Raw genomic sequence first — 14876 nt, forward strand, 5'->3', positions numbered from 1 at the left:
ACCTGTCCAGATCATAAAGACATCATCAATGTACCTTTTCCAAAATCTACGTTTCTTAAATCTGTCATAAGTATATAAGAATTTTTTCTCATTCATCTACATATAAAGTCGCATATGTGGGGGCCATGTTGACCCCCATGGCTGAAGATTCTTTTTACTTACAGACGAAAGGTACAAAGAGAAAATAGTTTCTTGTCAACACCGCATTCAACAGATCCATAATAAACCTGCGTTCCCTGGGAGAGTTGAGTGCCAACCTATTCAGTTGGTTACCAATACATTTAAGACCCTCTTTGTGTGGTATAGATGTATAGAGACTTTTAATATCTAAAGTCACTAGAATAGAATCTTTGTCAACTTGTAAATTCTCAATATTACGTAAAAAGTCTGAAGTGTCTTCCAAATATGAAGGGACATTATCTAAAAAGGGTCGTAGTAATTTGTCAAGAAAAATAGAGAGAGGTTGAAAAATCGAATTGGTACTGGCCACAATTGGCCTGCCTGGTGGGTTGTTAAGGAATTTGTGTACCTTAGGTAGACAGTAAATTACCGGTATTACGGGAATCTTTCTGAATCAAAAAGTCTGCTTGTTTTTTAGTGATTATGCAATTCTCCAAAGCCATATCAATAATGGATTGTATATATGCCTGAAATTTAATGGTAGGGTTAAATATTAATTTCAAATAATTACCCTCAACACCCAACTGGTTGTAAATCTCAGTCATATATTTGATTTTGTCCATTATAACTAAAGATCCGCCTTTATCCGCAGGCTTAATGGTAAGGTCACTTCTAGTTTTAAAAAACATCCAGAGCCTTCCTTTCAGCCATAGTGAGATTAGAAATACCCAATTTTATACCTTTTTAATTTTTTCAAAATCCCTTTTAACCAAAGTTATGAATGATTCTACTGTATTGTTGGTTAATGGAGCATGGGCTGTACTCTTGGATCGTAAATCTCGGACCTGTGTATGGAAATCATTAAGGGTATCAACAAAACCCTCGTGTCTGATAGTCTGGGGGTGGGAAGCAAAAAAATGCTTTAAACCTAAGACTTCTAAAAAAAACTTTGAAGATCTGCTTCAATCTGGAAATAATTGGGAGGCACTGTGGGGATAAAGGATAAAACTTTTTGTTAAACTGAAACAGTTTAAGTAGGCGTTACCTTAGTAGCCTTAAAAGGAGGAGGCTGTCTTGGAAAGATAGGCCAAGTTGAAGGGCGGAGCCCGAAACACGTGTTGCCTCTTGTGACGTGTGACGCCAGTCTGAAGCTGATGCAAGCGGGCTGGTTTGAAAATTTGAGAGAGTGCCTTGTTCCAGTGCCTTACCTACATATTGCGGCATAACATTCCCTGATATGTGTGGATCATCCTCAAGTTACCCTCTGCTCCGGATGGATTGGGTGAGAGCGTTCACTGAACGCAATTGAAATACAGCTTTTACATCTCACTGGCGGACCTCGGTCCTGGAGTGCCGGTGTTATTGAAAGACACACGTCTTATGATCTACATTACTATCACATCTTGGTTTAAGGCAATCATATGACATAAACTGTTGATTCACATTCTGCATATTATATTGTCAATGGCCGGAATTATTGCATAAACTGCATTCTGACAAATTGACTTTACTTATGACACAGCACGCTGACATATATGCATGAACTGCCTTACATCATTGCTTGCATCTAACCTTGCCTAGCTATAAGCCTATTCAATATTGCATCTAAGCTTATTCATTTCAGTCTGGACTGACTTCATTATTATTTTTTATTATTTCTGAACTGGGGACGCCCAGTATACTCTGTGTTTCATGTGTTTACGTATTTATGTTTGATTATGCATGAAATTTAGATTATTGTTCTTTCATTTCTCTCCTTTTCTCCTGTTTAACACAAAACTGTCATGTCAAAATTAAGTCAATTTAATGAAATAATCATATGCTTCTATACTTTGCACATTGGTGCGGAGACATATATATAGCTGAAGCTTTTAATATTTTGATACATTTGATAAAGGCACGATGATGTGCCGAAACGTCATGGTATTATCGTTTTAATGGATTGAATAAAGGATTACCTTTTATAAAGACCAGTGAGTGCCTGTGTTCTTGGAGAGGATACGAATTGGCTTGCAGTGCACCTTGGCAGTTGAATTGGTGTAAGATTGTGCTGTCCTTTATCTGGACTATGTATGTATGTATATGTATGTATATGTATATATATATATATATATATATATATATATATATATATATATATATATATATATATATATATATATATATATATATATATATATACACATACACAGTGGGACCTCGATTAACGCGTGCCTCGGTAAACGAAAAATTGGTTTACGAATTAAAATTTCTGAGAAAAAATGCCTCGGTTTACGAATTTTTCCCGCAATACGAAAGTGTCCTGGTTTATAGATCCGCCCCCCCTGCCCCATGCGTGATTTGGAGCCATTGGCAGCAGGTTTTGGAGCCTTTTGGAGCAGGTTTTGGAGCCTTTTTGGTGCATCTCAAGAAGTGGAAAGGTAGGGAGCTGAGCTTGGTTGTTTGCATGCCTTTTACTGTGTGTTCTGCATTCTGGGGGTGATTTCCATGCCAGCTCATGTGCTGTGCATGGCTGTTACAGCTCATCTGCTGTGCATGGCTGTTACAGCTCATCTGCTGTGCATGCCTGTTACAGCTCATCTGCTGTGCATGCCTGTTACAGCTCATCTGCTGTGCATGCCTGTTACAGCTCATCTGCTGTGCATGCCTTTTAGTGTGGTTTCCATGCCAGCTCATGTGCTGTGCATGCCTTTTTTGCATTGTGGGGTTGTTTTCCATGCCATTGTGGGGTTGTTTTCATGTGGGTGTAAAGCATTTTTAATTTTTTTTGCATACTTAGGGACGGTGGTGTCATGGCACCCAAGAAAGCAGCGGAAGCTGGGAAGAGGAAGAAGGAGATGATTCTGCTTGAGGACAAGAAGGAAATCATCAGGAAGCATGAAGGAGGAATGCGATTGACTGACCTTGCCAAAGAGTATGGAAGGAGTGCATCCACAATCGGTACAATCCTAAAAATGAAAGAGAAGATTACTGGGAGAGATTCAGCCAAGGGAGTCACCCGGGTCTCCAAGCAACGGCCACCTGTTCTGGAGGAGGTCGAGACGTTGCTCCTGCTCTGGATTGAACAGAAGCAGCGTGCAGGGGACTCAGTGACCAAGGCGATCATCTACGAAAAAGCCAAGGCCTTGCATGCTGACCTCCTCAAACAACAGCCAGGAACGTCAGCAGATGCAGAAGGCTTCAAGGCCAGCAGGGGGTGGTTCGAAAGGTTCAAGAACAGATCTGGCATCCACAGTGTGGTCAGGCATGGAGAGGCTGCAAGTTCCGATGTTGCTGCAGCTGAAGATTTTGCTACGGAGTTCCTGGAGGTCATAGTTTCAGAGGGCTACCTTCCTCAGCAGGTCTTCAACTGCGACGAGACTGGACTCTTCTGGAAGAGGATGCCAAAGCGTACCTTCATCACAGAACAGGAGACCTCATTACCTGGCCACAAGCCGATGAAGGACCGTCTTACCCTCCTGTTCTGCGCCAACGCCAGTGGGGACCTTAAAATCAAGCCCCTGCTTGTCTACCATTCAGAGACCCCACGGGCCTTCAAGAAACACAAGGTGAACAAGGAGCAGTTGCGCGTTTTGTGGCAGTCTAACCCAAAGGCTTGGGTCACACGCCTCTTGTTTGTGAAGTGGGTCAATGTGGTTTTTGGTCCTGCTGTGAAGAAGTACCTTGTGGACAATAACCTGCCACTCAAGGCCATGCTGCTCATGGACAATGCTCCTGCCCATCCTCCAGGCCTCGAGGAAGACTTGCTGGAGGACTTTAATTTCATCAAGGTCATGTTCCTTCCGCCTAACACCACCCCACTTCTCCAGCCAATGGACCAGCAGGTCATCTCCAATTTTAAAAAAATCTACACAAGGGAGCTTTTCCAGCGATGCTTTGAGATGACAGATCGCTCAAGCCTCACCCTCCATGAATTTTGGAGAGAGCATTTTGACATTGTGAGCTGTCTGCAGATTATCACCATTGCCTGGGCCGGGGTCAGCCAGACAAACCTAAATTCTGCTTGGCGCAACCTTTGGCCAGACTGTGTTGTAAAACCTGCCTCCAGTGCTTCTGCACCTGCACCGGAGTCAACAGTGTTGGAGGAAATTGTTTCCTTGGGGAGGACCATGGGCCTGGAGGTGACTGAGGAGGATGTCTACGAGCTGGTGGAGGAACACAACCGTGACCTAACCACCGAGGAGCTGGTGGAATTGCAGAAGGAGTCAATGGAGGAGCAGATCGCATTTGAGGAGGAGGAGGAAATGAGTGAGGAACAGCTCTCTTCCACGGAACTCAAGGAGGCATGCCAAATGTGGGTAAACCTACAGACTTTTGTACAGCAGCACCACCCAGATAAGGCTCTAGCCCACAGACTTGTGAGCAGTTTTGACACAGACATCATGTCCTCTTTCCGAGGGATGCTTAAAAGGCGCCAGAGGCAGCAGACAATGGAAAGGTTCCTACAAAAACAGCCTAGACATGAAGAAGAACCTGCTTGTGTTAGTGCTGCCCAATTGCCCTCGTCGTCCTCATCTTCCAAACAGTGTTGAAATTGTTTTGCTATTTTCCATGTTTTCCCTGTTGACGTGTTATTTATGTACAGTTAAAGTGCCATGTTACCAACAGTCTGCCATGTTTTAAAAGTTGATGTGTGATGTTTTAAAACATAAAGTTGGATGTTTGAAATGTTATTGCTTGATTAATCATGTCCCTGTACAGTATTTATGCCTTTAAAGTGCACTTTATAAAGAGTTTTGAACAGATAAAATACTGTATTTAAATTTTTTTTCTCACCTCCGGAACACATTAATTGGTTTTCAATGCATTCCTATGGGAAACCGTGTTTCGGTTTACGAATTTTTCGAAATACGAAACGTCCCGGAGAACGGATTAAATTCGTAAACCGAGGTCCCACTGTGTATATAACAAAGGAAAAAGCGAGGACTCAGGAACTTGAAGCCAGGTGACTTTATTGGATATACAAGGTGAGTAGCACTAACACAGGTGTGCAAGGGGTGCTAGATCTGACGCGTTTCGCGCATGCTCACATGCGCTTCATCAGAGATATATATGTGTGTGTATATATATATATATGTATATATATATGTGTGTGTGTGTGTGTGTATATATATATATATATATATATATATATATATATATATATATATATATATATATATATATATATATATATATATGTTATGGTATAACCCGGATATCAAGGGTTAATACCAGATGAAAGATGCCCTGAATACGGGATCCGCAACACATGAACCCAGTTAATTCTCCCCAAACATGAGACCAAGCTCCATCTTGAGGGTAAAACAGAATGTGTTTTATTGAAGGCTATATGCACAGTATTTATGCAGAACTCCCCTAGGAGACCAGATGGGGGGTTGGAAGAAGATAGTACATTAGATAGATCGAAGACGCCCTTTTACAGGATTCAATAGAATTGCATTACTTAACCAAATAAACAATTAAACACAAGAAAACAAGGGAGTCCTTCTTGACACCTGGCAGTCTGATTAAGCAATGTGAACGCTTATCACTTAAACTTAATTACAGTAAACAATAGCTGATGTCAGGAAACCTGTTTTCAGAAAATAGTTTCTCAAAGCTGAACAAAGTTAACCCTTCCAGTACTGATAGAGGAGTCTGTCACACGGCTCCCTCCTGGTGGGACACTCCGGCAGACCCGGCTTTACCCTTTGGCGGGTCAACTTGGGGATGACCGGACTAGGAGGTGGTAGGAATGTTAGTTTGCCAGGACAATCCATTTGCGTTCCCGTTATGAGAGAGAATTCCTGTCCGTATAAATAAGGGTTCAACTTCTTCAGTGCCCAGACCAGGGCTAAACAGTCCTTCAAGTTTTTGTTTTCAGAGACGCTTCTTTCCAGTTGGAGACGAATCTCATCGGCTTCTTTACGAGTTTTTTGTACCTGCTCTTTATAGGTATCCACAAGCCCTTCATACTGACGTAAGTTGCCCTTGAGTTGCTGCACCTCACTATGAGCCAGCATCAGCTTTTTCTCCAGTGTCGCTAAGTTTGTCTTTACTGTTTCATGTTCCACTCTGAAGCTGGTGTTTTCTGCGGTCTGTCGGTGCAGCTTATCTAGCAGAGATTCCCGTTCTAAACGCGCTTTTTCCTCTGCGCTCCTCTTCTCTCCCGCTAGCACTGTTAAGTGATTGTTTAACGTGACCTCTACTTGACTCTTCTCCATCACCGCATTGTAACTGAACTTCCACGTATCAATAGCGGATAGAGATTTACTGAGCTCAGCGTCCTGGGGCTTAGCAGCAGATGGGTCGTTATCGGTGGCACGGATCTGGGCACGGGTAGTCACAAGGTTAACATTGGCGGGACACATGGGAGCATAGGCAGAAACAAGGGGGGCCAAGTCATTTCCAAGGAGAACATCAGCTGGTAAGTCCTTCATGACCCCCACATTCACATGTGCCCAATCCAAATGTACCCGGGCAACAATAGGCGGAACACATCGCCCCCTGCTACCCTCACAGCCACAGTGTCTCTGGTGTGCTGGTTCTCAGACACTAAGTTCTTTTGGAGCAAGATCATGGTAGCACCAGTATCCCGTAGACCACTGACCTCCTTCCCATTCACTTTAACCAGTTGCCGGTGCTGTTGCCGGTTATCCCAGTGGGCAGCTTACACAGGGTCTGCTTCATGTAGGATACCCCAGCATTCTTCCTCCTCTACACAGTGGGCAGCAGGCTGAGGGTTACGTGGGTTTCTGCCGGCGGGTCTCCTCCAGGACTGTGCTTGGTTCGCTGTGTTTAGGGGACACTCTGGTCTTTTGTGCCCTAGTTGCTTACATCCAAAGCACTGAATAGGCTGTGAGTAGTCCCGTGAGTTGAACCGGGCTGTCTGAGGATAGTTTGTGTCTGGATGCGGTGTGGTAGAGCGGTACGCCGGGGGTTGGTAACTGGTAGCTGCTGGGGTGACTGTGGGTCTGTACTCCACTCTGGCAGGTATCTTAGTGGTAGCAGTGTCCAGTTTGCGGGCATCCGTATACTCATCTGCCAGGCGAGCAGCTTCATGCAGGGTGGAGGGTTTACGGTTCCGAACCCACTCTCTAACTCCTGCTGATAACTTGTCAAAGCAATGTTCCAACAGGAATAGTTGCAGCACCTTTTCCCCAGATACGGCTTGGCTCCCAACCATCCAGTGAGCTGCTGTGCAGTGCACCTTACATGCCCACTCAACGTTGGAATCTCCAGCTAGTTTAACAGTGTCAATGAACCGCCTTCTGTATGCCTCCGGTGTAATCGCATACCTGGAGAGCAGCGCCTCTTTTACAGCATTATAATCGCCGACTTCCTCATCCGGAATGGCCCGAAAAGCCTCGCTGGCCCGGCCGGATAATTTTCCGGATAATATTGTGACCCAGTCCTCTGCGGGTACCTTGTGTAGGGCACATTGCCTCTCAAAATCCGCAAGGTACCCATCAATCTCTCCTTCTGTTTCCAGGAAGTTTTTAAAAGCTGCAAAATGTACCTTTCTCTTTTCCACTGGGGTTGCTGTGACTTGGGCTGCTGCAGCTCCGCTTTGGCGAAGTAGGATACAATAGAATTGCATTACTTAACCAAATAAACAATTAAACACAAGAAAACAAGGGAGTCCTTCTTTACACCTGGCAGTCTGATTAAACAATGTGAACGCTTATCACTTAAACTTAATTACAGTAAACAATAGCTGATGTCAGGAAACCTGTTTTCAGAAAATAGTTTCTCAAAGCTGAACAAAGTTAACCCTTCCAGTACTGACAGAGGGGTCTGTCACAATATATATATGTGTGTGTGTTTTTAAGGCCTTGGGTATTTTTGAAGAAAATATAAAGATTTTATAAGAAAAACAGGTGTGGATCATAGTTATTCTAGCTGCTAATTTTGATAAAATATTACTTCTGACTTTATGGCACTATATTTTTTTTTTAAATTATTTTATTTAATTTTTTTTATTCTGGTCTTTCTTTTTTGTCTTTTTTGATGTGATCTTTGCTTTCTCTTACCTTTCCTTACCTTTACCTTTACCTTTCCTCTCTACATTGATTGCCTTTCTGTGTTACATGTCCTGAATAATAATTAGATTGTATGTGTTAAATGTATTAAATGACCAGTATTTGTGCTTTTCTCTCATTACAGGTGTCTTTGTCACATACAACCTGCAAGTCTCAGTCCTGTGGTGGAGGTTCACACTCCTCCTCCTCTTCATCTTCATCATCATCATCATCTTCCTCGTCTTCCTCCAGCTCTTCCTCATCCTCTTTGTCCTCGTCATCTTGCCATGGGATTTCTGGGGATTGGGATCCCAGCTCTTTCCTGTCGGCACACAAGCTGTCTGAGCTATGGAACTCGCAGCATTCAAATGGTAGCCTAGGAGGAGGGTGTTCAGGTGAGATTTTGCATATCAATGAAAAATAGTGTGCTGGTAAGGAGGCAAAATATCTTACCATAAATTCAGATTAATTTAAGTTTATATCAGCAGCAGGAAAAGTATTAATGATATTTAAGCAGGTTATTCCTCATCCTTCCATTGGTTACATTTTTAATGGACTGCTTTAAATCAGGTTCCATAAATGTATAGTTTTGGATACATCACACATTATCCCGCCACATTAACAAATTACAAATGGATAATATACTCAGTCACAATGAATCCTGTTACAGTAGAACAGTAAAATGTGTTTTAACACCCATACACAGGATAAGACGGCTCTCGAAACCTGGATTATGTATATTGTATGAACACATCTTGCAAGACCATGCTGATTCTTTAGTTATCTCTATCTTTTGAATATATTGCATTTTAAATAAAGACTGTTTTGGCTAGAGAAATGTAAACCGGAAGTAATTAATTTTAAATATACATATTTGATGTTTTTCTCTTGGTTTTTTTTATAATGACAGGAGAAAAGGATAACGGACTTCCTGGGTTGCCAGACTGTTGTGGTAAATCTTCCAAACATTCTGGACCAAAGGTGTGCCCATATAGTTCATCAGCAAACAACACAGGGACTCTTCCTACCTCAATCAACTTTTGCAAGTCCCCCAAGCATTTCAAAGGCATGTGCCATAGACCAGCGTCCCCAGGTGAGTAGGCTATCACACCTCTATTAGTACAATAGATGGGTCCCTAATTTCTAAACAGTTGAAATAGTGTTACTAATTTTAACTTAAAACATGTTTATTTCCATCCTAATATGGGAAGAGTCCACGGCTGCATTCCTTACTTGTGGGAAAATACTGAACCTGGCCACCAGGAGGCGGCAAAGACACCCCAGCCAAAGGCTTAAATACCTCCCCCACTTCCTCATAACCCCAGTCATTCTTTGCCTTTCGTTACAGGAGGTTGGCAGAGAAGTGTATGGTGGGTAGTATTCTTTGAGATGGGACTGGAGTTTTAAGTAGTCCTGACAGCCTCTCAGTGAGAGCATGGATGAAAGTTAGAGTCCGGAAATGCAGGGAGAGTCTTTCTGCGAAATCATCCCGACTCATATTAACCGCTCCATAGGCAATCAGCATTGACGAGTTTTGCTACCTGCTTTCTTCACTCAAGTCCATGTCAGCAGCGATGCTACTATCTGTCACACTTGAAGGGCTGTGTTCCTTTTCCACGGCGTAGATTCTGGTAAGATCATTTCATATTTTATTCATGTATGGTAACGCAAGAAGACAGGGTCACAGTGTGACTCCTTTTATATGTATAGAATTAAGGGTTAATATCTCCTTAGGGGGATTATTGATCTGGGGGGAATAATCTTATATGTTTGATTTTATGCTGCTTTTTTGTGTGTGATGTTATGGGCTCATAGGCTATTATGGAATATACAGGTTTCACTTCGAGAGCCATGCAGCTTACAAGCTTGGCACACTTTCTCATAGCAGTGACGGTCTTGCATTGTGCACCATGTGAGCTCTCTTGGTGGTTTTGTCTGGATCTCTTGTTCTAAGGGACGTTGATCTCAAGACCATCCTGGACGATTGTGACTACGGTTGCAAGTCTGTTAGGATGGGGAGCCGTTTGGGGTGCCAGGAAGGCACAGGGCATCTGGTCTCAGGAGGTAAAGCTCCTGATCTCATTTTGGATCTTCGGGCAATATACAATGCTCTGAAGGCTTGGCCTCTGCTGGGTTCGTCCCAGTTAATCAGATTCCAATCAAACAATATATCCTCAGTAACTTACATCGACCATCAGGGGGGATCAAGAAGCTCCCTAGTTTTGAGGGAAGTATCTCAGATTCTGGTGTGGGGGATACCCGCATTTGTTCGCTGTCAGCGATTCACTTTCCGGGTGTAGACAACTGGGAAGCGGATTCCTCAGCAGACAATCCTTTCATCCGGGAGAATGGTCTCTCCATTCCGAGTGTTTGCAGAGCTTTGCAAGAGGAAGATCTTATAACGTCTCAATACCAAGCTAGCCATATAGGGGTTGAGGTACAGGAATCCTCAGGCGGAGCTAACAGATGCATTAGCGGTGCCTTGGAGGTTCAATCCAATTTATCCTTTCCGACCGTTAAAACTACTTCCTAGTGTAGTGGCTCAAGTCAAGCAGGCGTCAGTGATACTGACTGCTCCGTCTTGGCCGCAAAGGATATGGTTCGCTGATCTAGTGGGGATGTCATCATCTCCTCCATGGAAATTTCCTTGTCGCAGGGATCTGCTGACCAAGGTCTCTTTGTTCATCAATGTCTAGATTCTCTGAGGCTGACTGCGTGGAGATTGAACGCTTAGTCCTAACCAAGAGAGGGTTTTCTGAGCGAGTTATTTTTACTCTTATTCAGACTAAGCTGGTTGCTTGTCGCATCTATCATAAGGTGTGGAGGACCTACTTATTCTGTTCTCCAGGATGAATTGGAGAAAAGCTTTTCTGCAAGTCGACTGAATGGACAGTTTTCGGCCCTGTCTGTGTTACTGCGCAAGAGGTTTGCAGAGCTTACAGATGTGCAGCCATTTGTTAAGGCTATGCTGGGATCAGACCTGTGTTTAGATCTAAGGCTCCTCCTTGGAGTTTATATCTTGTCCTTAAGGTTTTGCAACAGGCTCTGTTGGAGCCTATGCTTGAAGTAGACATTAAATTATCTTCGAAGGTTCCTTTTCTACTGACTATTGCTTCTGCGCGCAGAGTATCTGTGATTGCTGCCTTGCAAAGCGTCCCTTCTTATCTGGCTTTTCATGCCGATAAGACTGTTCTAAGAACCAAGTTTAGGTTTTCTTCCTAAGGTTGTGTCAATTCGCAACATCAATCAAGAGATTATGGTTCCTTTCTTATGTCCTAATCCTTCGTCGAAGGAACGTTTACAACATATTTCTGGATGTGGTTTATGCCTCGAAGTTCTATCTTCGGGCCACAAAGGAATTTAGACAAACTTCTTTCTCTGTTTGTTCTTTTTTCCGGGAAGCATAGTGGTCAGAGTGCTTCTTTGACTTCCTTATCTTATTGTCTGAGGAGTGTCCTCTGAGGATTATGGCTCATTCTGCGAGAGCAGTGGTTTCCTCTTGGGCCTTCAAAAATGAGGTCTCTATGGATCAGATTTGTAAGGCTGCCAGGTTTCTCCAACATTTCTCCAACATAGGTGTGTCCGGTCCACGGCGTCATCCTTACTTGTGGGATATTCTCTTCCCCAACAGGAAATGGCAAAGAGCCCAGCAAAGCTGGTCACATGATCCCTCCTAGGCTCCGCCTACTCCAGTCATTCTCTTTGCCGTTGTACAGGCAACATCTCCACGGAGATGGCTTAGAGTTTTTTAGTGTTTAACTGTAGTTTTGATTATTCAATCAAGAGTTTGTTATTTTGAAATAGTGCTGGTATGTACTATTTACTCAGAAACAGAAAAGAGATGAAGATTTCTGTTTGTATGAGGAAAATGATTTTAGCAACCGTCACTAAAATCCATGGCTGTTCCACACAGGACTGTTGAGAGCAATTAACTTCAGTTGGGGGAACAGTGAGCAGTCTCTTGCTGCTTGAGGTATGACACATTCTAACAAGACGATGTAATGCTGGAAGCTGTCATTTTCCCTCTGGGATCCGGTAAGCCATGTTTATTACGATTGTAAATAAGGGCTTCAAAAAGGGCTTATTAAGACTGTAGACTTTTTTTGGGCTAAATCGATTGATTATTAACACATATTTAGCCTTGAGGAATCATTTTATCTGGGTATTTTGATATAATAATATCGGCAGGCACTGTTTTAGACACCTTATTCTTTAGGGGCTTTCCCAAAGCATAGGCAGAGCCTCATTTTCGCGCCGGTGTTGCGCACTTGTTTTTGAGAGGCATGGCATGCAGTCGCATGTGAGAGGAGCTCTGATACTTAGAAAAGACTTTCTGAAGGCGTCATTTGGTATCGTATTCCCCTTGGGGCTTGGTTGGGTCTCAGCAAAGCAGATACCAGGGACTGTAAAGGGGTTAAAGTTCAAAACGGCTCCGGTTCCGTTATTTTAAGGGTTAAAGCTTCCAAATTTGGTGTGCAATACTTTTAAGGCTTTAAGACACTGTGGTGAAAATTTGGTGAATTTTGAACAATTCCTTCATGTTTTTTCGCATTTGCAGTAAAAAAGTGTGTTCAGTTTAAAATTTAAAGTGACAGTAACGGTTTTATTTTAAAACGTTTTTTGTACTTTGTTATCAAGTTTATGCCTGTTTAACATGTCTGAACTACCAGATAGACTGTGTTCTGAATGTGGGGAAGCCAGAATTCCTATTCATTTAAATAAATGTGATTTATGTGACAATGACAATGATGCCCAAGATGATTCCTCAAGTGAGGGGAGTAAGCATGGTACTGCATCATTCCCTCCTTCGTCTACACGAGTCTTGCCCACTCAATTAACGGCTGTAATGGATAATTCTGTCAAAAACATTTTAGCCAAAATGAACACTTATCAGCGTAAGCGCGACTGCTCTGTTTTAGATACTGAAGAGCATGACGACGCTGATATTAATATTTCTGAAGGGCCCCTAACTCAGTCTGATGGGGCCAGGGAGGTTTTGTCTGAGGGAGAAATTACTGATTCAGGGAACATTTCTCAACAAGCTGAACCTGATGTGATTGCATTTAAATTTAAGTTGGAACATCTCCGCATTCTGCTTAAGGAGGTATTATCCACTCTGGATGATTGTGACAATTTGGTCATCCCAGAGAAACTATGTAAAATGGACAAGTTCCTAGAGGTGCCGGGGCTCCCAGAAGCTTTTCCTATACCCAAGCGGGTGGCGGACATTGTTAATAAAGAATGGGAAAGGCCCGGTATTCCTTTCGTCCCTTTCCCCATATTTAAAAAATTGTTTCCTATGGTCGACCCCAGAAAGGACTTATGGCAGACAGTTCCCAAGGTCGAGGGAGCGGTTTCCACTTTAAACAAACGCACCACTATACCCATAGAGGATAGTTGTGCTTTCAAAGATCCTATGGATAAAACATTAGAAGGTTTGCTTAAAAAGATGTTTGTTCAGCAGGGTTACCTTCTACAACCAATTTCATGCATTGTCCCTGTCGCTACAGCCGCATGTTTCTGGTTCGATGAGCTGATAAAGGCGGTCGACAGTGATTCTCCTCCTTATGAGGAGATTATGGACAGAATCAATGCTCTCAAATTGGCTAATTCTTTCACCCTAGACGCCACTTTGCAATTGGCTAGGTTAGCGGCTAAGAATTCTGGGTTTGCTATTGTGGCGCGCAGAGCGCTTTGGTTGAAATCTTGGTCGGCTGATGCGTCTTCCAAGAACAAGCTACTTAACATTCCTTTCAAGGGGAAAACGCTGTTTGGCCCTGACTTGAAAGAGATTATCTCGGATATCACTGGGGGTAAGGGCCACGCCCTTCCTCAGGATCGGCCTTTCAAGGCAAAAAATAAACCTAATTTTCGTCCCTTTCGCAGAAACGGACCAGCCCAAGGTGCTACGTCCTCTAAGCAAGAGGGTAATACTTCTCAAGCCAAGCCAGCTTGGAGACCAATGCAAGGCTGGAACAAGGGAAAGCAGGCCAAGAAACCTGCCACTGCTACCAAGACAGCATGAAATGTTGGCCCCCGATCCGGGACCGGATCTGGTGGGGGGCAGACTCTCTCTCTTCGCTCAGGCTTGGGCAAGAGATGTTCTGGATCCTTGGGCGCTAGAAATAGTCTCCCAAGGTTATCTTCTGGAATTCAAGGGACTTCCCCCAAGGGGGAGGTTCCACAGGTCTCAGTTGTCTTCAGACCACATAAAAAGACAGGCATTCTTACATTGTGTAGAAGACCTGTTAAAAATGGGAGTGATTCATCCCGTTCCATTAAGAGAACAAGGGATGGGGTTCTACTCCAATCTGTTTATAGTTCCCAAAAAAGAGGGAACGTTCAGACCAATCTTAGATCTCAAGATCTTAAACAAGTTTCTCAAGGTTCCATCGTTCAAGATGGAAACCATTCGAACTATTCTTCCTTCCATCCAGGAAGGTCAATTCATGACCACGGTGGATTTAATGGATGCGTATCTACATATTCCTATCCACAAGGAACATCATCGGTTCCTGAGGTTCGCATTCCTGGACAAACATTACCAGTTCGTGGCGCTTCCTTTCGGATTAGCCACTGCTCCAAGGATTTTCACAAAGGTACTAGGGTCCCTTCTAGCTGTGCTAAGACCAAGGGGCATTGCTGTAGTACCTTACTTGGACGACATTCTGATTCAAGCGTCGTCCCTTCCTCAAGCAAAGGCTCACACGGACATTGTCCTGGCCTTTCTCAGATCTCACGGATGGAAAGTGA

General features: G+C 43.3%; 1 protein-coding gene across 1 annotated transcript in view; it reads left to right on the forward strand.

The window, feature by feature from the left end:
- The window catches only part of FAM193B (family with sequence similarity 193 member B), a 92453-nt gene that overhangs the window by 54085 nt on the left and 23492 nt on the right, over positions 1-14876 (forward strand). The window contains exons 3-4 of the mRNA XM_053719268.1: positions 8269-8518; positions 9034-9216. Coding sequence (XP_053575243.1) covers positions 8269-8518; positions 9034-9216 — 433 coding nt within the window. The remainder of the gene's footprint in view (positions 1-8268; positions 8519-9033; positions 9217-14876) is intronic.

This window comes from Bombina bombina, chromosome 6 (genome assembly GCF_027579735.1).
Source record: "Bombina bombina isolate aBomBom1 chromosome 6, aBomBom1.pri, whole genome shotgun sequence".
In the NCBI taxonomy this organism is placed as follows: domain Eukaryota; kingdom Metazoa; phylum Chordata; class Amphibia; order Anura; family Bombinatoridae; genus Bombina; species Bombina bombina.